Source organism: Pygocentrus nattereri, chromosome 2, assembly GCF_015220715.1.
Source record: "Pygocentrus nattereri isolate fPygNat1 chromosome 2, fPygNat1.pri, whole genome shotgun sequence".
NCBI lineage: Eukaryota > Metazoa > Chordata > Actinopteri > Characiformes > Serrasalmidae > Pygocentrus > Pygocentrus nattereri.
Window position 1 is genome coordinate 4,826,227 of NC_051212.1, and position 23,337 is coordinate 4,849,563.

Sequence of the window (23,337 nt, forward strand, 5' to 3'; positions counted from 1 at the left end):
CCAATTATTTATTTATTTGTTTATTTGGGTGAAAACGCATCAAACTTTTATCTAAAAAACAAAGTTTGTTGTCATAAAATACAATTGAAAAAAAAATGTATGTGGAAATTTTATTCTAACATCTTAAAATCAAACATCACATTTTAGGAATTACATATAAGATTTCATTCGAGCCTTTGTAGGAATATTTTGAACAGGGCGGAATTAAAGTTTAGGGTTTGGTCATTTTTCCTACAAGATTTCAATTGAAAGGGCTGAAATTCTCACAGCTACTTTAGCTTTTATTTCTTGTTTCTGTTCACACATGTGAACATGAAAATGCACTAGTAAACATAAAGTTCACTTTTTACCTGTAAGGCAGGATTTTTCTCTAGTTCATATTTAATTTTCATTTATAACTTTAATTCCTTAAATTGAAATTTATAATTAAAAGCTAAAATTCCTTAAATAAAATCCGTCCAATCATATAATCAGAATCTCAACGTGGGAAATTACTCTTTACAGCTTTAGACTACAACCTAAATCTGCTTCCCAGTCATCGGAGGGGTATTCGCTGAATACTGAATTTGAGTTTTAAGTTCAGAGTTAGTAAACCTCTTAAACTCTTAGGCCTATTACATACTAAGACTAACTAAATGGACTTCAGTGCAAACTGGCTGATCTATTCTTAGGTTATAGAAGTGCATATTGAAACTCTGGGCTGTTTAAGGGGTTGAATCTGCTGAAATCTTGCTTCTCCAACAGTGGTTAGAAGGTTTACTGTGAAAAATGAGTCTTAACTTCTTTTGAACATAGCGTTTAATTTGAGGACCAGGGGAGCCCACTCTTTTACATACGACTCTAGATTACTTGGTTAAAAAATGCTCCGATATTTTTCCTTTTTTTTTATTTTTATTTTTTTATCTTTTATCTTTTATCAGTACCAAAATTGTGCGCATATATTTTAAGGTAAATGCTACATCAACTGCTCTACCATGAGCAAAAAAATCAGAACTCCTCCAATGTTAATAAGCATACTGGAATCAGAGCTCTTGCCTTTGCGGCCAGGACGACGCGTGAAAGGCGAAGAAATTTCACGCCTACAGAAATGTCAAAAGTTTAAAATAGAAGCCGTACTCAAATCAGCCTGATTGAGGCTTTAACCTGTCTGTAAGCCTGGCCCACTATCTCATGCTCTCTCATTAATTCCCTCTTACTTTCCTCTCAGCACAACTTGAGCGAAAGTCCACTTCACTCTTCAGCTCCCTCGAGAGTGATTGAGGCTTTATAACCATAAATCAAACAACGGCGGCCTGCCACTGCGTCTGCGGCCCGAGTTACCGCCAAGCGAGTTCGAAATGTTTGAACTCTACAAATTACGGCGCTCGGTGTTGACTGAGCGCTCCCTGACGCACTTGCAATTCAACACTTTGTATCTAAAGTTTGCACTTTGGAAAGAAACTATATTTAAAAGAAGAGAATTAACCTTGAGCGTCATACTGAACACAAAGCGAGGACTGTTGCTGACGGGTCTCCCGTGACAGCAGAAACGAGCTCAGGTCAATAAATTCTTTTCATTTCGGCTCGGGTTTGAGCGGGACCGCCGGTGACACTTGCTAACGACATAAACGTCGGCCCCTGATGAACGATGGCGTGCTTGTAATTGTTGGTTTTTGCAGCGTGTTTGGGTATTTAGCATAATTGCTTTTTAGCATAGCTGTGGGACATGACCCGTAAAGTGGAGGCGCTTCATCTCTGACTATTATAATGACTTCTGAAAGGAATAAAACCATGGAGACTGAAAGGAGAGACCCTCTATCCACCTTAGCGTGGCCTGTGGAGGTGAAGTCGGAGATGTAAAGTTGCTCAGCTCGAGCACTTGACGCTTGATAAGAAGGATAGTTTCATTACGGTTCCTAATGGAACCACATGGCGGCATTTGTTCGGTTTCTTTTTTCCCAGGCACTCGTTTCAGTGCTTGTATTGACGCTCAGTGTTTTATCACACAGAGGATTCTCGGCAGACAGATGTGGAGCCCCAGGCGTGCCCAAAATGGTCTCCGACACGTCAGCTTCCAAACTTCCAAACAGAAAGGGTCCTTGTTTGGGGATAAGCATCTTAGGATGGGAGCAGAACTGTGTAGGGGCAGCCTTGAATTTCCAGGCAAAGCAGCCATGAAGTACAGGATATTTTGCTTGTGGAAGGAGCTCTCGAGTCACGTCAGACTTTTCTGGCCAACGCCACGCGGTCCTCCGTCCACACCCACTGCAAAAGTGAAACATACGCTACTGTTCAAAAATCATGGACCACAATTTATTTCAATTTACACTCAAAACAGCCATTTATATATTTTTCTTCATTGTCAGATGTTTCAGACGAGATCAGATATGACATAATCCACTTGCGAGAAAGAAGAAGGTCAAAGTAAAATAAGTTTAAAAAAAAAACCAGGAGTTTCCAAAACCAGAAAACAAACGATGACCAAAAGCTACAGACAAGATGAGGCTCCTAACAACCACCTGGAAGACCTGATAGACAGAGAGGGGAGGAAATCAAGCTGCTTCAGACCTGAAAACCCTCACAGAGCAGGTACTGTTTGGGTGGTGGGTCATTCTCAGCACTGCAGTAACGCTGACGTGGTGGTGGCGGTGTGTTAGTGTGTGTTGCGCTGGTCTGAGTGGATCAGTCACAGCAGTGCTGCTGGAGTTTTTAAACACTGTGTCCACTCACTGTCCACTCTATTAGACACTCCTACTATTTCAGTTCACCTTGTAGATGTAAAGTCAGAGACGACAGCTCATCTGCTGCTGCACAGTTTGTGTTGGTCATCCTCTAGTCCTTCATCAGTGGTCACAGGACACTGCCGGCTGGATATTCCTGGATATTCCTGGCTGGTGGACTGTTCTCAGTCCAGCAGTGACACTCGTACCAATGCAACACACCACCACCACCATGTCAGTGTTACTGCTCTGTGAGGGTCCATGGGGGTCCTGACCACTGAAGAACAGGGTAACAGTGTATCAGAGAAACAGATGGACTGCAGCCTGTAACTGTAGAACTACTAAATGGAATATATATATATATACACCATCTATATATAATCCAACTAACAATAATAAGATGAAGAAGAACAAGAGGCTGCTATTATTATTCTTATGGGTTCTCCCTTCTTCTCATTTCTTCTGATTGGCTGAAAAATGTGTGACATCACCACTAATGTGTTTCACAGCAACACGGGTTCGTTCCTTGTTGCTCTCCATGACATTCGACGCTCGGGGTACTCGTGACTTTCATGCTGTCCTGTGATACAGTTGCCCAAACGTCCACATCTTCCATATTTCTGATCCGGGTGTTTCCGCCGCAGCTCAAACACGCTCATTCCCCGCTCGCTCCTCATTCGAGGTTGACTTATATTTGGTAGCTGCTGCGCTTCTGCGGGTCGGTTTTGTTTATTTAGCGTAATTTGTGACTAACGGTGTGTACGGATGTGCGCGAGTGTGTGTGTGTGTGTTGGGTTTTGATCACCCGGAGTGCACCTACATAAATTGACAAGCGTAGCGTTTACCTTGATCTGTGGCTTGTTCTTGGCTTTGAACCACCTGGCATTGGCTCTAGCTGGAGCCGCAGCCATTCAGACAATGAGGAGGCTTATTTTAACAAGCTAATCTGCCACAAAGACGACAGCGACATGGTTGAAGCGTATCTCTGCCTAAATTAGTCCTTAAGCCTCACGTATGTATGAGGCCAAGCGAGCCAAGTGCTAGCGCTCGCCAATTAGCACGCCAGTGTTCTGCCTGGATTAAAGATGGCGTGTCTCTCTCTCTCGCCCTCCCCCTCCCCCCCCGCCTCGACCCCTTTCCTCTTTTCCTCAACAAATCTCGTTCACCCATGAAGGGAAAGTCAAGTTAATTCACTCCAGAAATGCCCCCGGAACGTCACACGGCTTCCTGGCGCTAGTTTATGTGTCTGATATCCGTAGGCCTGAAAATGAGCCTTCTTTTAATGGAGGTAGCCAACGGATGAGGACGGTTTACGGAGAGAACACCTGCTTTGGTCGATGGCTGCTTCTCACGGAGTCACAGGATATCAGTGTGTGTCGCCTTCGGGTTTTTAGTCTCGTTGTGCGATGATACTGTGGTGACCGGCTAGTGAACGTGATGAAGCTCAGCCGAGGCAGAAGTTATGAGGCTCAGACGGACGCGGTTTCCATTCTGAATAAACGGTTTGTCAAGCAGAATCTGGCAGATGATGCGATTAAGCTCAATGCATTTTGATGCCGTTGGGTTTGTGAGTGGGCTAAAGAGCTGCGCTAACAGTAGGAACTGAAGAGCTGGATGGATGGATGGATGGATGGATGGACAGAAGAGTGGGCGGCAGGTATGTGTGGTGCGAGAGAAAGACGGAGCGGCTGGAGAGCTGAGAAGAGACAGGGCGAGGTTAGGTTGTCAGAGAATGCGAGACATTTAGTGGTGATTTTTAAATTTCATTTAATTTTGTAAAGCTTCATGTATTTATTGTTTTGAAAAATGGAGATACTTGTTTTGCTGCTGTCACCTCTAATATATAATAATTCCAAACTCGTAACTTAACAGAAGGACAGATGTTTTGGTAGTGGGAATATTGTATATCCGCTGGTTGGGTGGGCTATTGGTAAACTGATTGGGGTGATTATATATAGATTGATTGTGTTGATGCATATACAGTATCTCCCAAAAGTGAGTGCACCCCTCTTTTTAATATTTCATTCTGTCTTTTGATGGGACGACACTATAGAAATTAACCTCGGATAGAAGTTAAAGTGGTCAGTGTGCAGCTTGTATAGCAGTGCAGATTCACTCTGAAAAGAACTCAAGACACAGGCATTAATGTCTAAACAGCTGGCAGCACAGGTGAGTCCACCTCACAGTGAACATGTCCAGATTGTGCCCAGTTGTGTTGTCGTCCCTCCCTGGTGTCGTGTGACTCGGTAGAGTTACAGGGTTCCAGGTGTGAACGGGGAGCAGGGCTGTTAAATTTGGTGTTTTTGGCGTGGTGTTCACTCATACTGGCCACTGGATGTTCAACACGGCACCTCATGTCAAAGAATCTCATGTCAAAGACGCCTAGGCTATAAGAAGACTGCGGACACCCTGAAACTGAGCTATAGTACAGTGGTGAAGGTCATACAGAGGTTTTCCAGGACAGGTTCCACTCGGAACAGGCCTCGCCAGGGTCGACCAAAGAAGCTGAGTCCACGTGTTCAGCATCATATCCAGAGGTTGGCTTCAAAAAATGGACGCATGAGTGCTGCCAGCATTGCTGCAGAGGTTGAAGAAGTGGGAGGTCAGCCTGTCAGAGCTCAGACCACATGCAGAGACAATGCATCAACTCTGATTGCGTGGCCGTCGTCCCAGAAGGAAGCCTCTTCTGAAGCTGATGCACAAGAAAGCCCGGAAACAGGTTGCTGAAGACAAGCAGCCCAAGAAAAGGATTACTGGAACCATGTCCTTATGCAGATCGTGGGTTTTGGGGGCAGATTATGTAGGTGGTGGGATTTTGGGGGCAGGTTATGTAGGTGGTGGGTTTTGGGGGCAGGTTATGTAGGTGGTGGGTTTTGGGGGCAGGTTATGTAGGTGGTGGGATTTTGGGGCAGGTTATGTAGGTGGTGGGTTTTGGGGGCAGGTTATGTAGGTGGTGGGATTTTGGGGCAGGTTATGTAGGTGGTGGGTTTTGGGGGCAGGTTATGTAGGTGGTGGGATTTTGGCGGCAGGTTTTTTGGGGCAGGTTATGTAGGTGCTGGGATTTGGGGGCAGGTTTTTTGGGGCAGGTTATGTAGGTGCTGGGATTTGGGGGCAGGTTTTTTGGGGCAGGTTATGTAGGTGCTGGGATTTTGGGGCAGGTTATGTAGGTGCTGGGTTTTGGGGGCAGGTTTTTTGGGGCAGGTTATATAGGTGCTGGGATTTTGGGGCAGGTTATGTAGGTGCTGGGATTTGGGGGCAGGTTTTTTGGGGCAGGTTATGTAGGTGCTGGGATTTTGGGGGCAGGTTATGTAGGTGCTGGGATTTTGGGGCAAGTTTTTTGGGGCAGGTTATGTAGGTGCTGGGATTTTGGGGGCAGGTTATGTAGGTGCTGGGATTTTGGTGGCAGGTTATGTAGGTGCTGGGTTTTGGGGGCAGGTTTTTTGGTGGCAGGTTATGTAGGTGCTGGGTTTTGGGGGCAGGTCACGTGGTTGGTGGGAAACGTGCTGAAGTTATAAGGAGTGTTTCGGTCTAGACTGCTTTTTGAATGACACAGGACAGAGCTCATTTACATGAAACAGTCTTAAAAGTGCAGTGATATAAACAGCTTCAATTCTAAGGGATAAAGAGAGGTTGGAAAATTGGGCATGTGAAAAATCACAATGCGAAATGCAGGAAAAAATACAGGATATGAGCCCTTTAAATATGTTCACTCCCCTAAGACGGCCTGTTTTCATTACTTTTGTGATGTCATAAAACCAATGCGTCTACAGCTAATCGCGTATTCAGCATACAGCAGTTTGTCTCCTCCCACTCACACTGAGGTGTGAGGATTGTTTCAGCCCAAACTACTTTTTGAATGAGGCACAGCCAATCAGAACAGGGCTCATTTACATATAAAGTCTTAAAGGTGCGATGCCATAAACAGGCAGTTTAATTCTGAGGGACAGAGACGTTGGAAATGGTCATGTAGAAATGAATTATGACTGTGTTTTGTGGCATAAAGGGCACAAATGCTACATCTGAACCTCAGAGGGAGGAAATGAAATGTGAGAAAAGTGTCCTATATGGGCCCTTTAATACAGCACCGTCCACTGCAGATGCCGGCTGTCTCTGTGATACAGAGCCGGAGAAAATGATGAACAGTGAGCAGATGTGCTGCTAAAGGGGCTCTTTTCTGACCCATAGAGGGGTGAGAGAGAGGGTGAGTGAGTGAGTGAAACAGAAAGAGAGAGAATGTCTGTCTGTCTGTGTGTGTGTGTGTGTGTGTGTGTGTGTGTGTGTGTGTGTGTGTGTGTGTGTTGTATCCCTGTATAATGTGCCAGCTGCAGCTGTCCTCCCCCAGTGGGGCGAGAGACATAGAGAGAGAGAGAGAGAGAGAGAGGGAGAGAGAGAGAGAGAGAGAGAGAGAGAGAGAGGGAGGGAGAGAGGGAGCGAGAGAGAGAGAGAGGGAGGGAGGGAGGGAGGTGGGGGTGAACGTGAAAGAAGAAAAATAAACTGAAGACCCTCCCCAACGTGTCATCTGCATCTGACAGCACACACTCACAAACAAACAGACGTGTATTGTCTCTCTCGCTCTGTCTCTCTCTCTCTCTCTGTCTCTGTCTCTCTCTCTCTGTCTCTCTCGCTCTGTCTCTCTCTCTCTGTCTCTCTGTCTCTCTCTCTCTCTCTCTCTCTCTGTCTCTCTCTCTCTCTCTGTCTCTGTCTCTCTCTCTCTGTCTCTCTCTGTCTCTCTCTCTCTCTCTCTCTCTCTCTGTCTCTCTCTCTCTCTCTCTCTCTGTCTCTCTCTCTCTCTCTGTCTCTGTCTCTCTCTCTCTGTCTCTCTCGCTCTGTCTCTCTCTCTCTGTCTCTCTGTCTCTCTCTCTCTCTCTCTCTCTCTCTGTCTCTCTCTCTCTCTCTCTCTCTCTCCCTCTCTGTCTCTCCCTCTCTCTCTCGCTCTGTCTCTCTCTCTCTCTCTCTCTCTGTCTCTCTGTCTCTCTCTCTCTCTCTCTCTCTCTCTCTCTCTCTCTGTCTCTCTCTCTCTCTCTCTCTCTCTCTCTCCCTCTCTCTCTCTCTCTCTCTGTCTCTGCTCAGTGCACCTGTCTCTCTCTCCTCCATCACCCACAGCAGTGCTTCCTCTCTGTGATGCGAGTGGAGCGGTTGGTGTTATTGCTGATGTTTATCGGAGCTCGTTCGTCTTCTCCGTCTCGTAACCGTTCACTTCATTATTTTTATTATTTTTCGTTCTCTGATATTAAACTCGCTCGTATTCCTCTCAGAACTTTCGCCCACCTGTACTGTTTCAGCCCCACTGACCGCCACAGGGCGGTTAAAGGGAGATGTTCACAGAGCTGGTCATGACAGCAGGTTTCAGTGATAAAGGGGCAATAAGGGGCCAGTGGGGGAGTATTTTTGGTTGGGTTTATGGGGCAGTGAATTATAGGGGCACAAGGGTGTAGTAGGATGTTTGGTGAGGGGTTAATGGGGCAAGCCTTACTGGTTAGGGGCAGTGGGCCTCTGGGGCCAGTTACGCAGGTGCAGGGGGTGGTGGTGGGTCGTGGGGGGTGGTGGGGGGATGAGTTAGTCAGTAGTCAGTAGTAGGACATAAGTAAGTGGTGGGTTTTTGGGGGCATGTAATACAGGTGGTGGGTTTTTTGGGGCATGTTATGTGGTCTTTGGGGGGGCATGTAATACAGGTGGTGGGTTTTTGGGGGGCATGTAATACAGGTGGTGGGTTTTTGGGGGCATGTTATGTGGTCTTTGGGGGGCATGTAATACAGGTGGTGGGTTTTTGGGGGCATGTTATGTGGTCTTTGGGGGGGCATGTAATACAGGTGGTGGGTTTTTGGGGGCATGTTATGTGGTCTTTGGCGGGGCATGTAATACAGGTGGTGGGTTTTTGGGGGCATGTTATGTGGTCTTTGGGGGGGCATGTAATACAGGTGGTGGGTTTTTGGGGGGCATGTAATACAGGTGGTGGGTTTTTGGGGGCATGTTATGTGGTCTTTGGGGGGCATGTAATACAGGTGGTGGGTTTTTGGGGGCATGTTATGTGGTCTTTGGGGGGGCATGTAATACAGGTGGTGGGTTTTTGGGGGCATGTTATGTGGTCTTTGGGGGGCATGTAATACAGGTGGTGGGTTTTTGGGGGCATGTTATGTGGTCTTTGGGGGGGGGAGGTAATACAGGTGGTGGGTTTTTGGGGGCATGTTATGTGGTCTTTGGGGGGGCATGTAATACAGGTGGTGGGTTTTTGGGGGCATGTTATGTGGTCTTTGGGGGGCATGTAATACAGGTGGTGGGTTTTTGGGGGCATGTTATGTGGTCTTTGGGGGGGGGGTAATACAGGTGGTGGGTTTTTGGGGGCATGTTATGTGGTCTTTGGGGGGGCATGTAATACAGGTGGTGGGTTTTTGGGGGCATGTTATGTGGTCTTTGGGGGGCATGTAATACAGGTGGTGGGTTTTTGGGGGCATGTTATGTGGTCTTTGGGGGGGCATGTAATACAGGTGGTGGGTTTTTGGGGGCATGTTATGTGGTCTTTGGCGGGGCATGTAATACAGGTGGTGGGTTTTTGGGGGCATGTTATGTGGTCTTTGGGGGGGCATGTAATACAGGTGGTGGGTTTTTGGGGGGCATGTAATACAGGTGGTGGGTTTTTGGGGGCATGTTATGTGGTCTTTGGGGGGCATGTAATACAGGTGGTGGGTTTTTGGGGGCATGTTATGTGGTCTTTGGGGGGGCATGTAATACAGGTGGTGGGTTTTTGGGGGCATGTTATGTGGTCTTTGGGGGGCATGTAATACAGGTGGTGGGTTTTTGGGGGCATGTTATGTGGTCTTTGGGGGGGGGAGGTAATACAGGTGGTGGGTTTTTGGGGGCATGTTATGTGGTCTTTGGGGGGGCATGTAATACAGGTGGTGGGTTTTTGGGGGCATGTTATGTGGTCTTTGGGGGGCATGTAATACAGGTGGTGGGTTTTTGGGGGCATGTTATGTGGTCTTTGGGGGGGGGGTAATACAGGTGGTGGGTTTTTGGGGGCATGTTATGTGGTCTTTGGGGGGGCATGTAATACAGGTGGTGGGTTTTTGGGGGCATGTTATGTGGTCTTTGGGGGGCATGTAATACAGGTGGTGGGTTTTTGGGGGCATGTTATGTGGTCTTTGGGGGGCATGTAATACAGGTGGTGGGTTTTTGGGGGCATGTTATGTGGTCTTTGGGGGGGGAGGTAATACAGGTTGTGGGTTTTTGGGGGCATGTTATGTGGTCTTTGGGGGGGCATGTAATACAGGTGGTGGGTTTTTGGGGGCATGTTATGTGGTCTTTGGGGGGGGGCATGTAATACAGGTGGTGGGTTTTTGGGGGCATGTTATGTGGTCTTTGGGGGGCATGTAATACAGGTGGTGGGTTTTTGGGGGGCATGTAATACAGGTGGTGGGTTTTTGGGGGCATGTTATGTGGTCTTTGGGGGGCATGTAATACAGGTGGTGGGTTTTTGGGGGCATGTTATGTGGTCTTTGGGGGGGGCATGTAATACAGGTGGTGGGTTTTTGGGATCAGACTGTAGGCTGGCTGGTTTTGGAGACACAGGCTACACAGTTGGTAGGTTTTCATATAGATGGAGGGTGTTTTGGGGGGTGTTGGGCCTTTTGGGTGCACGTTACGTGGGTGGGGGCTGGTTTTGGGTTGTTGATGTGGGCAGTAAGTCTTCTTTGGCATTGCTTCCTGGTTAGGAGGCCCATTTTGGGGGTGGGGGGTGGGTTTTGTCGGTGGTGAGTTTTTCCAGCAGGGTTATATAGATGGTGTTTTATAGAGGGGCACTGGGTTAGTTGGTAGGGCTTTTGGCGGCAGGCTGTCTGGGTGGCGGGGTTTTTAGTGGGGTTGATGGGGTAGCAGGGCCTTTGGGGGACTGGTAACTGGCTTATGCAGCGACTCATTTTTAGAGCTTCGTTTTATTTTGGCGTTTTTTTTGTGAAGGTGTCAGCGTTCGTGGGGCTTTTGTAGGGGGACGTGGGGGCAGTGGGGTCTTTGTTGGTTGTAGGGGTTGTAGAGGTTTTCTTTTTGGTGGGGTGATGGGAGAAGTGGGGTTTCGGCTGTAAGAGAGAAAGCAGCAAAGCTCTATTCAGCCCATAGAAACCCCAAGTAGCTCAACAAATGAGTGACAAGCTCTCTGCCCATTGCTTATTAGCACAATCCCCCCCTCCTCTTCCCTCCTCCACCCCCTCCATCCCTCCTTCAGAGCAGCCCTGTCGGCAACATGTGGAGGCTTCACTATAGCAACCGGTGGATGGTGCCATGTGCTGCAGACAGGGGCTCGAGCGCGAGCGTGTAGGATATAAAGGAGGGGCTCCGGGCGCCCTGAACGCTGAGAGGAGAAAAAAAGAAAAAGAAGAAGGAGGGAAAAAAGGAAAAAGGCAGCGCGGTTTCACTCGCACATGATCATTCGAGGGATGAAGCGGCGAGCCGGCCGGCCAGCTCCACCGCAGCCCCCCACAGCGGGGCTTCGGGAAGACCCGCGCGCCTCTTCCCTTCTTTATACATTCCTTTTTGCTTCTCCCTGCGAAAAAAAAACAAAAGACGGCTTTTCCCTTTCGCCTCGAGCCGCAGCGCGCGGGGAAGGCGATGGGAAGAACTGCGCGTTTTGGAGACGCCGTTGCGCCGCGCAGCTCCACTTTAACAGAGGAGGAAAAACTGCGGATCTGCGCGGACTTAGGTAGTGTAGCCCTTCTCTTCTCACTCCAAGTGTGTGTGTGTGTGTGTGTGTGTGTGTGTGTGGACAGAGAGGGCTGGGGGCGTCGTGTGCGCGTGAAAAAAAAAAAAAATGACGCACGCACGCGCTTTTTCACGGTCAGCCTGTAAAAGTTTTACCGCAACGACGCCCTGCGCTGCCAGCCCGGAGCCGGGCCCGTGCTCCCGTGTGAAGCGTGGTGGCTCTCCTGTGTGGGACGGGGGGCTCAGTGGGATGCGCTCCAGCTCGGAGAGCGAGAGGGAGAGAGAGGGATGGAGGGATGGAGGGAGACTCGCTCTTCTATCGTATACTGAAAGGTTTGCTCGCGGATCGGGGCTGATGCTGTGGTCAGAGCTCTGTAAGACGCTCCCACGAGTGTTTCTGGGGCTTCATCGACGCTAAAATGTCGATATTTGGCGTTGAAGCGGGGACGTTTAAGTACTGGAGACGTTTCTACGTTCATATGGACAAGTTTTAGGCAGCAGCAGATACTGTACACTAGATTTATGATTTAGAATTGAAGGATCAGACACACTGTGGGGTATTTAGAGCGGGCCAGCAAATTGGTGCATATATATATATATATATGTGTGTGTGTGTGTGTGTGTGTGTGTGTATAACAGTAGTGGAACCCTTTTTGGTGCTATATATATTTAACCATTTTTCCATTCTACAGAGGAACCAATAACGCATTCAAAAGGTTCTTCAAGTGTCCACAGTTGTATATCTTCCCACTGCCTTTATTGAAGAACCACTGAAGAACCACTTTTATTTTGGCAGGGTGTAGGATTTGGCTGAACCTCCCTCTTGCTTTGGGTGGACGCAGGAACCAACATTTAATTCATAACGTTATTATTGATTGATTTATTTATTAATTTATTTATCAGTTGAACTGAAGTCCATCTGCTCTCTGCTGTATTTGGTGGAGCTGGACTTCATTGCAGTGTTGAAGTAACCCAACACATACACGCGCGCCGGTAAAAGGAACCCGAGCCTCTCTCTGATTGGACCGAAGCAGCCCCTGAAAAAGGTGCTGAGAGCGGTTCTTTGGAGCGGTGAACCGTAGAAGAACCGCGTTGGGTGCCTCTGAACGGCTCAGATAAGCCGCTTTTCGGAATGGAGATATGGGCGAGTGTGCAGAACCTTAAAAACGCTGCGAGCTCTAAACCCCCACCTCTTCATCCAGGCCGGGTTCTTTGCTCCAAAGAACCGTCTTGTTTGAGTGGTGCCTCCTGTTTACCTTCACAGGTGCCGAGTCTGTAAATGGCTGTGATATTTGAGCAGGTGAGCAGGTTGAAACCCGCGCTGTGAGGGGAAGCTGCACTCACTCTCAGAAAAGAAAAAATAATGTTTTTAGATTCAACCTAAAAAAAAAAGCCTGTGATTTTGGGCTTTTAGTCCTTTGAATGAAACGGCGTTTCGATTTCAGACCAACATAAACAACGTTGACGTCAGTGGAAACCTAAAGCAGCCCAGATGAACCCCTGCCCTGCTCTGCCCGCTCTACGGTGAAGACCGTATACAGTCAGTGGTCCGCTGACCTGGAATACCGAGTCCACTCAGAGTCCAGCAGTGCAGGTGGAAAACAGTGCAAAGCCCAGATTCTGATCAACCCAAACGTCACGGGAGAGAAATCCGATGAAAACCGTCCTTCTGCTTTAAATACTGGACATATTTGAAACTGAGTGTTTCCAAGGTGAAGCGTATTTCACACACGAGGACATTTTCTCCTCTTCCCCTCTTTTGAGGTCCGGATTGATCAGAAACCGGGTTTCACACTTACAGCTGCCACAGGCTGCTTATGGTTTATAGGTGGTCTGTCGTCTCCTGAGCAGACTAAGCCTCAGACCGTGTTTAGTCCTCCTCTCGCCTGCTTTAGTCCAGTTAAACCTTCTCTACTTCTCATCCATTCGTCCATGTTGTTTCACAGCAGCTTCTCTGCTCTGTCCCTGGAACGGTCCTCGGATTCAGGTCGTTCACGTTCAGTTCATCTCCTTTGTATCCGTCTGTCAGTCTTCGGAGGTCGAGGACAGACGCGATGCTACTGACGTGATGACCGAGGCTGAAGGAGGTAAAGAAGCGTCGTGCTTATTGAGGTTAACCATGCAGGCGTGATGTGGTGGGGATGACGAAGCTTACAAGAGACAGAGCGCGTGAAATAACACACATAAGGCTTAATGAAGGAGTAGACAGTCGTCTACAGCTGTCTAACAAACTCCGCTGTTCACTATTCAGGATAATTACGTAACACACGTCCCCATCAGCCGCTGTGGGGAATCAGTCAACACTGTAAATAATAAATACATCACACTCAACAGATTTATGGTGGTGCAGGTGGGATTAACCAGCAGAGCAGCTTTAAAAGTAAATGGCAAAGAGTGTTTATGATTTCATACTATCTCTGAGAGTGAGTGTGTGTGTGTGTGTGTGTGTGTGTGTGTGTGTGTGTGTGTGTGTGTCTGTGAGGGTTTTTCTATATTTGAATTTGTAACTTGTATATTGTTACTGTTAGAACAAAACCTGTGTAGCATTACAAGAGAAGAAAAATAAATGTTTTATATATATAATATTTTATATTTTATAAAGTTATATATATATATAATAATAATAGTGGGACTCTTTTTGGTGCTATATATTTAGCCATTTTTCCATTCTAGAGAAGAAATATTTAGCAATACAAAGAAAGGTTGAGTTACAGCAGTTTATATATATATATGTATATTATATATTATATATATTATATATGCACAGTCTTGTGCGAAAGTCCGAACAGCTCAAGTCAACAATTAACTTGTTTTGTAGATTATTATCAGTTCATTGTTTTTATTTGCTGAATTTAACATTTAAAATATTTTAAAAAGTATATATATATATATAAATATATATGTAAATATATGTATATAAAAACCTCATATCTCCCATTTTTATTGTTTTTCAGACAGATCTTGAAAATGCCTGTTTCCCTTTACATTGTGACGAAATTTCGTGATGCACTGAGCAAAAGAACCGGCCCAAAATGACGGGAAAAGTCTGGTTCCATTCACTTACATTGAAAGTAAAATGGTACAGTTAACACTTTGGAGACCCGAGGAAGCAGATAGATGGTGTGTGTGTGTGTGTGTGTGTGTGTGTGTGTGTGTGTGTGTGTGTGTGTGTGTGTGTTTTAAGGGTGAGAGATCACATCAAATCCAAAAGTGAAAGACCCTCAGGTCAGCCCCCCTTGCCCTTTGTGCTCTCTCTCTCTCTCTCTGTCTCTCCTGAAGACAGAGGGATGTGGTTCTAGGCTCTGTGAATGCAGATGACAGGCAGCAGCGGTCTTGCGTGAGAGAGCCGTTCTCCGTCTACCTGAGCCCACATTCCGCTCCCACTGCCTTTCCTCTCTTTTTCTGTTCTTTTTTGCCCTCTTTTCTTAAACACTGCGCACCTTTTAACGTAAAAATACCTTGGAATTCCCACCACCATATCGCAGCTCCACGGCTTTGTGCTTTAGAATTGATCAGAAACGCGCAGCGGTTCAAAACCCGGAGACCCGCAAAGCCCAAACTTCCGCTGAGCTTTCCTCCTTTTTTCTCTTCTTTTTAATTTTTATTTTTTAAATTCTGTTTTTTTTCTCTCTATTTTGCTCGGTCCTGCTAACGATTCGCCTCCTTTGCCGAATGATGTGGAGCTAAATCACGAGCTCCTTCCACATTTATCGACTACAAAATGCAGAATTTGAGATAAAACAAACAGATTTATCTCACGCGTGTTTATTTATTTACTTTCCGCCCTGCGTATCTCCGCGCCAGCGTGTTTGACGCAGCTGGAACCGACGGGGAAAAATCAGCGCCCATGGGTGTGAAATTAAACTCACACAAAACATGGAATTCAACCTTCCTAGAAAAAGTTATGCTAATATTTTCGAGTTTCTCACGTCGCTTTCCAGATTTCGCCTTTTTTTTTTTCTGCCTTTTTTCCTTTTCTTCCCTCTCTCTTTTCCCTCTTTTCAGCTTCTATGTTTCCTTTTGCTTTTCATTTCAGACCCAGCTTGAAAACGTGTTTTCTTTTCATGAGACTTCTGATTCCAGGCTTTTCTCGCCGTGCCCACGTGAAGCGCCAATTTGCAAGTCCAATTTTATTCCCCCGCAGATGAATGCACAAAAAAAAGAAAGGATAAAAGACTCTCTCTCGCTCTATCTCTCTCCCTCACTCGTTCTCTCATTCTTCATCCCTGCCTCTCTCCCCCTGTTTCTTTCTTTCTTTCTTTTTTTTCCCAAACCCTTCTTTGGTGCTCGGTGAGGTTATTTTGTGGTCTTTCTGTGGAAGGAATGATAAGAACGCCTCTCGCGGAAAAGCGGGGCGTTTTTTTACACGTTCTTAGACAGATTAGGGCGAAAGAGATCCGTTTATATTTGCCGGACAGATAATGAATGATAATTTTATGTCTGTAGAGTGTCTAGTGCTTTTTCTTCTGAGGGGGGGTGGGGGTGTTGCCCCCCCATTCCCCCCCCCCTGCCTCGGCATCATCATGAGGATAAATCTGCTTTTTGTTCTGTATTTTCCAAAATTGAAAAGATGGCCATGTGTGATGTTTCCTTGTTGATCTGATGCTCTACTGCATCTTCTCGCCTCTGATATTTACGCACGTGAGATATGAAAAGTGCGTGTTTTCTAGTGTATTAGGGTTTTTATGTCTTCGGCTGTGTTTAATGCCTCCACAGATATGGGCCTTTTCAGCTTTTCATTTCCATGGTTTTCATTTTTCCTCTCCTTCCCTCGTCCCCCGTCCAGTCCCTTCAAAAGACTAATGCATTTATTCCATTTAGTTCTAATTAATTGCGGGAATTATTTAGCCGAGCACGGTTTTCTTTTCAGGGCCACCTTTTCATGTTGGAAATCTTTTCATGTAATTCGATTGAGAGCGCTAAGCCTATGGACCGGTCAGTGGGGGGGTTAGTGCTGGTGATGGGAGGTGGGGGGGGTTCGGTGCTGAGGCTCATTCTAAAGCTGGAAGAGCCGCCCGAATGTGGCCGCCTTTCTCCACACGCTCTCTCCCGCTCGCTCTGCCGTGTTTGATGTGAGACCGTTCCTTCAACATCAATGGCGACGGAATGAAGAAGCAAACCCTGAGGCCAAGCCAGTCCCTCTCCGCGAGCGGACAGCGGCTAATCCGGGAAAACTCCCCACTCCCACAATGAGCCGCAGATGCTGCCGGCCTGTGTGTGCTGTCTGTGTGTTTCACTCTTTTTTTTCTAGCGTCTAAACGTGACTTTAAATCTGTGCCGAACGCAGAAACGTCACGACTCAGAATCCCCTACGAATTCGCTCAGAAGGTTCCAGCGACGGCTGAAGGCAGAGAGCATGGCGAGCGCAGATGCTGGTGTTGTGATGTTGTCATCTCTGTGGAGATGAGTGTCTGTTTTCTTGCGTTTCCTGGACAAAAATATCCCCCCTGTGTAGGAAAACCAGAAAAAAGAAGAAAAGAACGGAATATGTGTATATGTGGATATATAGTGTAGTGTAGATATGTAGGATATATTCCATATCTCAAACTAACGGAGCGTCTGCTTTATAAAATGCATTTTAGATCCTCAGTTTAGGGTTAAAATAACTGCACTTTCAGACTTGTGGTTATATATTTATATATATGCATGTATACTGTGTGTCTCAAATGTATTATTAGTAATTTACATGTGCATAACACATACAGCTGCTGTCGGAGGAAAGCTGTGTATCTACATTATTTGCCCTTTTTTTTTCAGTTTTTTATATAATCTGAAAATACCAGTTTCCCTTTATATTGTCTGTAAATTTCATGATGAATGGGCCAAAAGAAACTGACTTACATTACAATTAATGTCAATTTTTGCCTTTTGATATGAGGTTTTGTTAAGTGTTATATATTAAGTACCTATATGTACATATATATATATATATATATATATATATATATATATATATATATATATCAGTGTATATTCCATATTACATGTAACATTTATTTTATAAAATGCTTTTTAGGTCCTCAGTTTAGGGTTAAAAAAAATTGGGTGCTTAATTTATAATTACCTGTATAAATATGCATATTGGTATTGGATATACTGTTACATCAGGTACTGATATATATATATATATATATATATATATATGTGTGTGTAAGTAATATTATTGCATATACTTACATATACATAATATATATGCGACATTACACGTATGCATTATGCATGGGTACTTAAGTATATATAAGTGTATGTATATATATGCATATTGGATATACTATTTTCTATAGGTACTTTTATATATATGAATGCAGATGGAAACGTTTTCTGTGACACCGATTATTATTCCTATTGTAATTACATGTGCAGGTAATAGGCCGAACGTAGGGTAACTATAAGTTTCTCAATGTCCTTATAAGGTATAAAAGGGTGTGTTGTGTGGGGGGGAGGGGTGGTCAGTAGGCTCTGACCACATTTTGACAGGAATGAATGTGAACAGATTTTTAGTTTTTTCCTTTCTTTCGTTTTTTTTTTTTTTTTTTTTGGAGAAGGCAGTTAGAGAAAGAAGGCCCCTCTGCTCTGAGACCCCAGCTCTGAAAGCCTCCATCTATTCAGTCTCGGAGGCATTTGGAAACAATACCAACCTCCCCAAATCCCCCCTCCGGCAGCTTTACCCCCGGCTGTCACCCCACCTCCTGCGGGGCTAACAAGCCTGACAACCCCCTCCATACTACGTTTGGGGGGCTAGTCAGGTTTGGATCCTTTTAAGCCCACCCCCACCTCCCATTTTCATTAACTCGGAGATCCCAGCCAACTACGAGAACCCCCCCCCCAGTCCGATCCCACCTCAGTCCGTACTCACTCCACCCCTCCGCTCTGGCCTGGGCAAGCTCGGGCCTCAGGGCTAATTAGCAACAAGCTTGCACAGTAAGCACTGGCCCTAATTGCTCAGTGGTGGCATGCTTCACCCTGCCAAGACCTTCGCTCTCCAGCAGAGCGTGTGCATGTGTGTGGACCTTTGGCTGTTTAAACACACGTACCGTCAACACGCTGACGCCTCCAGCTCCGGCCTGAGAGGGTCCAGCGGCTGGCCGGCCAGTCACCGAGCTGAACCCGGTGACCTTTTCTCCCAAATTTATTCTGAAGCCTGAGCTTTGTGTGGTCAGACCAGCACATACAATCTTTACAATGAAAGATCTAGAAATTGTTCATCGCCATAAAAGATTAAAGGTTCTCTGGGAATCAAAGAACCATTTTTGTAAATGAGTGCAAGGGTGGAGAACAGTGAGTTCCGTATACAACCATTTCATGCTTAGACGGTTCTTTGCATGGTGAAATGGTTCTTCAGACGGGCCGAGAATGTGTTGTGTACAGTTTTTGAAAATGGTTCTATATACGTGGCACCAAAAGATGTTCTGCTGTCGTGGCGATGAAAAGCTTGCAACAACAGGAGAGCACTTTTTGGTGCCGTACAGAACACATTCTTCAACAAACTGAAGAACCATTTCACCATGCAAAGAACCATTTCAGCTTGCAGGTGGTTCAAAGCAGAACCCTTTTGAAAATAGCTCTAGAAAGTATGAAAAGGGTTCTTCCACAAACCTGACATTGCAACAATAGCAGATGCTATGAAGAACATTTTCAAAAATGTTCTGCATAGACCCCTGTGCACATCTGAAGAACTAGCTTTTTCACCACACAGAGAACCGTTTAAGCATGAAATGGTCCTATATAGAACTCATGGTTTTAAAAAGAACCGGTCCCTTTGCTAAAGGATCATGTATTTTTTTAAAGTGTGTGGTGTAGAGATGTTCCGTTATGTAGGGGTTCTTTCTACCGTCACACGTCTCATCTGTTTTCTTTAGGGCACCAAAGTTGTTGTTCTATGACGTCGTTGGCGCTTACATCACCTGACATGATGTATACAGCACTAGGCAAAAGTCCTTTACTGTCCAGTCAAAATGGCCATTAAGTACAAGTGACACCTCCAAAGCTCAGTCTGAGAAGCTGGTTGATGATTTTCTGAATCAAACCCATTCAGTGGTGCTGAGGTCTGGACTCTGGGGCGGTCAGTCCATCATCCAGCCTCTTTGTTTGGTGTGTCCGTCTCCTTTTCTCAGTGAGGTTCTTCTTGATCAGCTACACGTCCTTTCAGACCCACAGCGCTGAGTGGTCTTCTCACAGTGGAAGGATGGACAGAAACACCTGTGGATGTTTTCAGATCTGAAGCAGCTTGACTTTCTCCTCTCTCTCAGAGATCAAAGCTTTCAGTGCTGTTTATCTGATGGGGGGCAGTTTTAGGGTCAACCAGGTCTTCCAGGTGGTTGTTAGGAGCCTCATTTTCTCTGGAGCTTTTGATCAGTTTATTTTCCTTTGATGTTCTCCTTCCTTACACAAGTTGATTATCTTATATCTCGTCCAATAATGTTAGATTGTATGTAAACTAAGAGATATATCCTCAAAAATTCATTTTAAGATTTATATATATATATTCACTATATTTCCAAAAGTTTTCACTCACCCACCCAAATCATTGAGTTCAGGTGTTCTAATCACTTCCATGTCCACAGGTGTATAAAGCCGAGCCCCTCGGCCTGCAGACTGCTTCTACAGACATTAGTGAAAGAATGGGTCGCTCTCAGGAGCTCAGTGAATTCCAGCGTGGTGCCGTGATCGGACGCCACCTGTGCAGCAAGTCCAGTCGTGAAATTTCCTCACTACTAAATATTCCACAGTCCACTGTCAGTGGGATTATAACAAAGTGGAAGCGATTGGGAACGACAGCAGCTCAACCACGAAGTGGTCGGCCACGTAAAATGACAGAGCGGGGTCAGCGGATGCTGAGGGGCATAGTGCGCAGAGGTCACCGACTTTCTGCAGAGTCAATCACTACAGACCTCCAAACTTCATGTGGCCTTCAGATCAGCTCAAGAACAGCGTAGAGAGCTTCATGGAATGGGTTTCCATGGCCGAGCAGCTGCATCCAAGCCTTACATCACCAAGCGCAATGCAAAGCGTGGAATGCAGTGGAGTAAAGTTTGGTGGAGGGGGGATTATGGTGTGGGGTTGTTTTTCACACACACACACACACATATATATATATATTTGTATACACACATAGATGATATTTGTAGCTTTGTCCCTTTGGTATTGCCTATTTTCATACTGACAGTAATGCAGTCTACTAAATAATGTCTCTCTCTCTCTCTCTCTCTCTCTCTCTCTCTCTCCTTTTCCAGAGGACCAAGCTGAATCAGATTCCCATCATCAGGCACAGCCATGTGGAGCCCAGCAACTTCCTGGTCCTGTCGATGGTTTCTGTGGCGTTTATCGCCGTGGTGCTGGGCTTGTCTGGCGCACTCTTCTGCATGCGCCATCACTCCCACTACAAGCTGAAGGAGAGGCTGGCCAGCCTGGGCACTGACACCAGCAACGATGCCACGGCGGCCTATCAGGTGAGAACCGCGGCCTGTCGGAGTGCAGCGTCGGCTCTTCTTAGACAAGAACCAGAAGCATGACTATGATCGGTTCAGTTATGTTCTTGTGTAACTGTGAACGACATTAGCTCTCATCTATGTCCAGCTAACCACTCTAGTTGACCAAAGCCAATCCAAGTGTTAATCCAAGCTTTCCCAGGCTCTAAGCAAAGTCCTGATTGTGACGTCCCCTATCCGCCACGTTCCTACAGCTGTGGTCTTTTTAACCAGCTGGCTAAAATAGCTAACTTGACTGACTAATGACGTTGATCCAACAGCACCTTCAACTCTTTATTCTAGTACTAAAGCTACCAAAGATAAGTTTGCATACCATATTGATCTGATGTTAGCCTCCACTCGCTATAGCAATCCTGAAGCCAACATAGATAGTTTACTACATTGATCTAACATTAACATTGAGTGTTAGAATCAGAATGAGAATTTGAGCTAGAATCAGAATCAGTGTTAGAATCAGAATTAGAATCAGAATGAGATTTTGAGCTAGAATCAGAATCAGTGTTAGAATCAGAATTAGAATCAATATTTGAATCAGAATTAGTGCTAGAATCAGAATTAGAATCAGTATCGATATTAGAATCAGAAGTAGAATCAGAAATGGTTTTAGAATTGGCAATAGAATCAATATTAGAATCAGTACTATACTAGTACTGAAGCTAGCACAGATAAGTTTGCATACCATATTGATCTGATGTTAGCCTCCACTCGCTATAGCAATCCTGAAGCCAACATAGATAGTTTACTACATTGATCTAACATTAACATTGACTCTCTGCAGCAAAACTGAAGCTAACTTGGATATCCAACAGAATTAAACTAATATTAGCTTTCCCTTTGATGCTGAAATAATTATTATGGTTTGTGTATGTATAAATATGCTGATATGCTATCTGTTGCTGGTTTAGCTGATCACCCAGCATGGTCATACCAGCATCCAAAACACAGTATATAATGTTTATGGTGGTGACCACTTTTTCTGATTTGGTCTCCACACTGCTGAATCTAAAACACATAACCTGACTGATTACAATGTTGATCTAACATTAGCTTCCCCTTTTCATTAAACTCTCCATACTGAAGCTAACTTAGCTAACTTGGACGACTAACAATTGTAATCTAACATTAGCTTCCACTCTCTATGCCAGTACCAAATTCATTGGCTAGCGGCAATTGACAAATAAGATTGTTTCCTTCAAACATTTTTGGAAACTCAGTGCTGTTATTGAACCAAAAAAGCCAAGAATGTTGATCTAACATAAGCTTATATTCTTTATACCAACGCTGAACTAGATAGCTAGCTGCAACCTAGTGCTTTCAAATGTATTTGAATGCTCAACAAAATACGACTGGTGGACAAGATACTGTACGTCTTATTCTCTTTTCCCATTCCTCTCAACAAGGTTCACTCAACACACCCAACGTCGTTAGCTAACATAGCTAAACTTAGCTTCCACTCTCTATGTCACTACTGAACTAGGCAGCTAGCAGCAACTGGTAATGTTACTAGTAGTGGAGGAAAATGTATACTGATGGCTTATTCTCTCATTCTCAACATTCTTTTCCTCATCTATACAGTTGGTGAATATTAATGCTATTTAGTGATACACGCCTGCCCAGTTTCCCAATCTCTATATGAATGATGGGATGATAAAACATTTTTTCTTAGATGTGACCAGTCACTATTTCGGTTCATGAGAGCCTCCTGCCTGTCCACTTGCATTAGGCTAAATAGTAAATGACGGTAAAATTCATTATGTTGTTATAGCCGTGGTGGTCGAACCTATGACTGGCACTGTCATCCACATTCATACAATCACGGACAGGTAGTGGATGTTTATCGCTCGAGGACGACGGCGACATGTTAGTGAGAAGGCAGGGTAATTCGTTTAGAGCTTCTCTTCCCCTTAATTACGTGCGTTTTGGAGCGAGCGCAGATGTCCTCGTGCGACAGCGGCGTATAATATGAATCCTAATTGAAGCAGGGCCCTTTTACCAGGGAAATGAGCTTGTTGTGTGACCTTTCTTGCCGGTCTCCTGGAGGGAGGGCTCGAGCTAGAGCCGTATTGATTTTGTGCTGGGCTCAGCTGCACTCGGCTAGACAGACACCCTCCCTCACCCCCACCCTCCCTTTCGGCTTCAATATTTAATAGCACCCCTCACACTTTGGAGAAAATTCCCTTCCCTGAATATTGGGCCAATCAGAGGGGCTACAAGCACGCCCCCTCACCTCCACCCCCCATACACATCCCCCCACGCCCATGCACACCGAAATCTGCCGTGGCTTTTAGCCTCGCGGCACGTTTATTTTTGGGGAGGGGGGCGGTGGGGGTGTGGGGAGGGGGTTGGTTCGGCTCAGCTCCTTTGTTATGTTTTCATCTCAACGCCGTAATTACGTCCTATCGATTTTAATTTGCGCGTGGCGTCGGGGTGTTCAGAGTGTGGAAGGGTGAGAAGAGTTGGAC

General features: G+C 45.6%; 1 protein-coding gene across 1 annotated transcript in view; it reads left to right on the forward strand.

Moving 5' to 3' along the window:
* Nucleotides 1-23,337, forward strand: part of ptprn2 (protein tyrosine phosphatase receptor type N2) — a 460,965-nt gene that overhangs the window by 343,017 nt on the left and 94,611 nt on the right. The window contains exon 14 of the mRNA XM_037546545.1: nucleotides 20,621-20,836. Coding sequence (XP_037402442.1) covers nucleotides 20,621-20,836 — 216 coding nt within the window. The remainder of the gene's footprint in view (nucleotides 1-20,620; nucleotides 20,837-23,337) is intronic.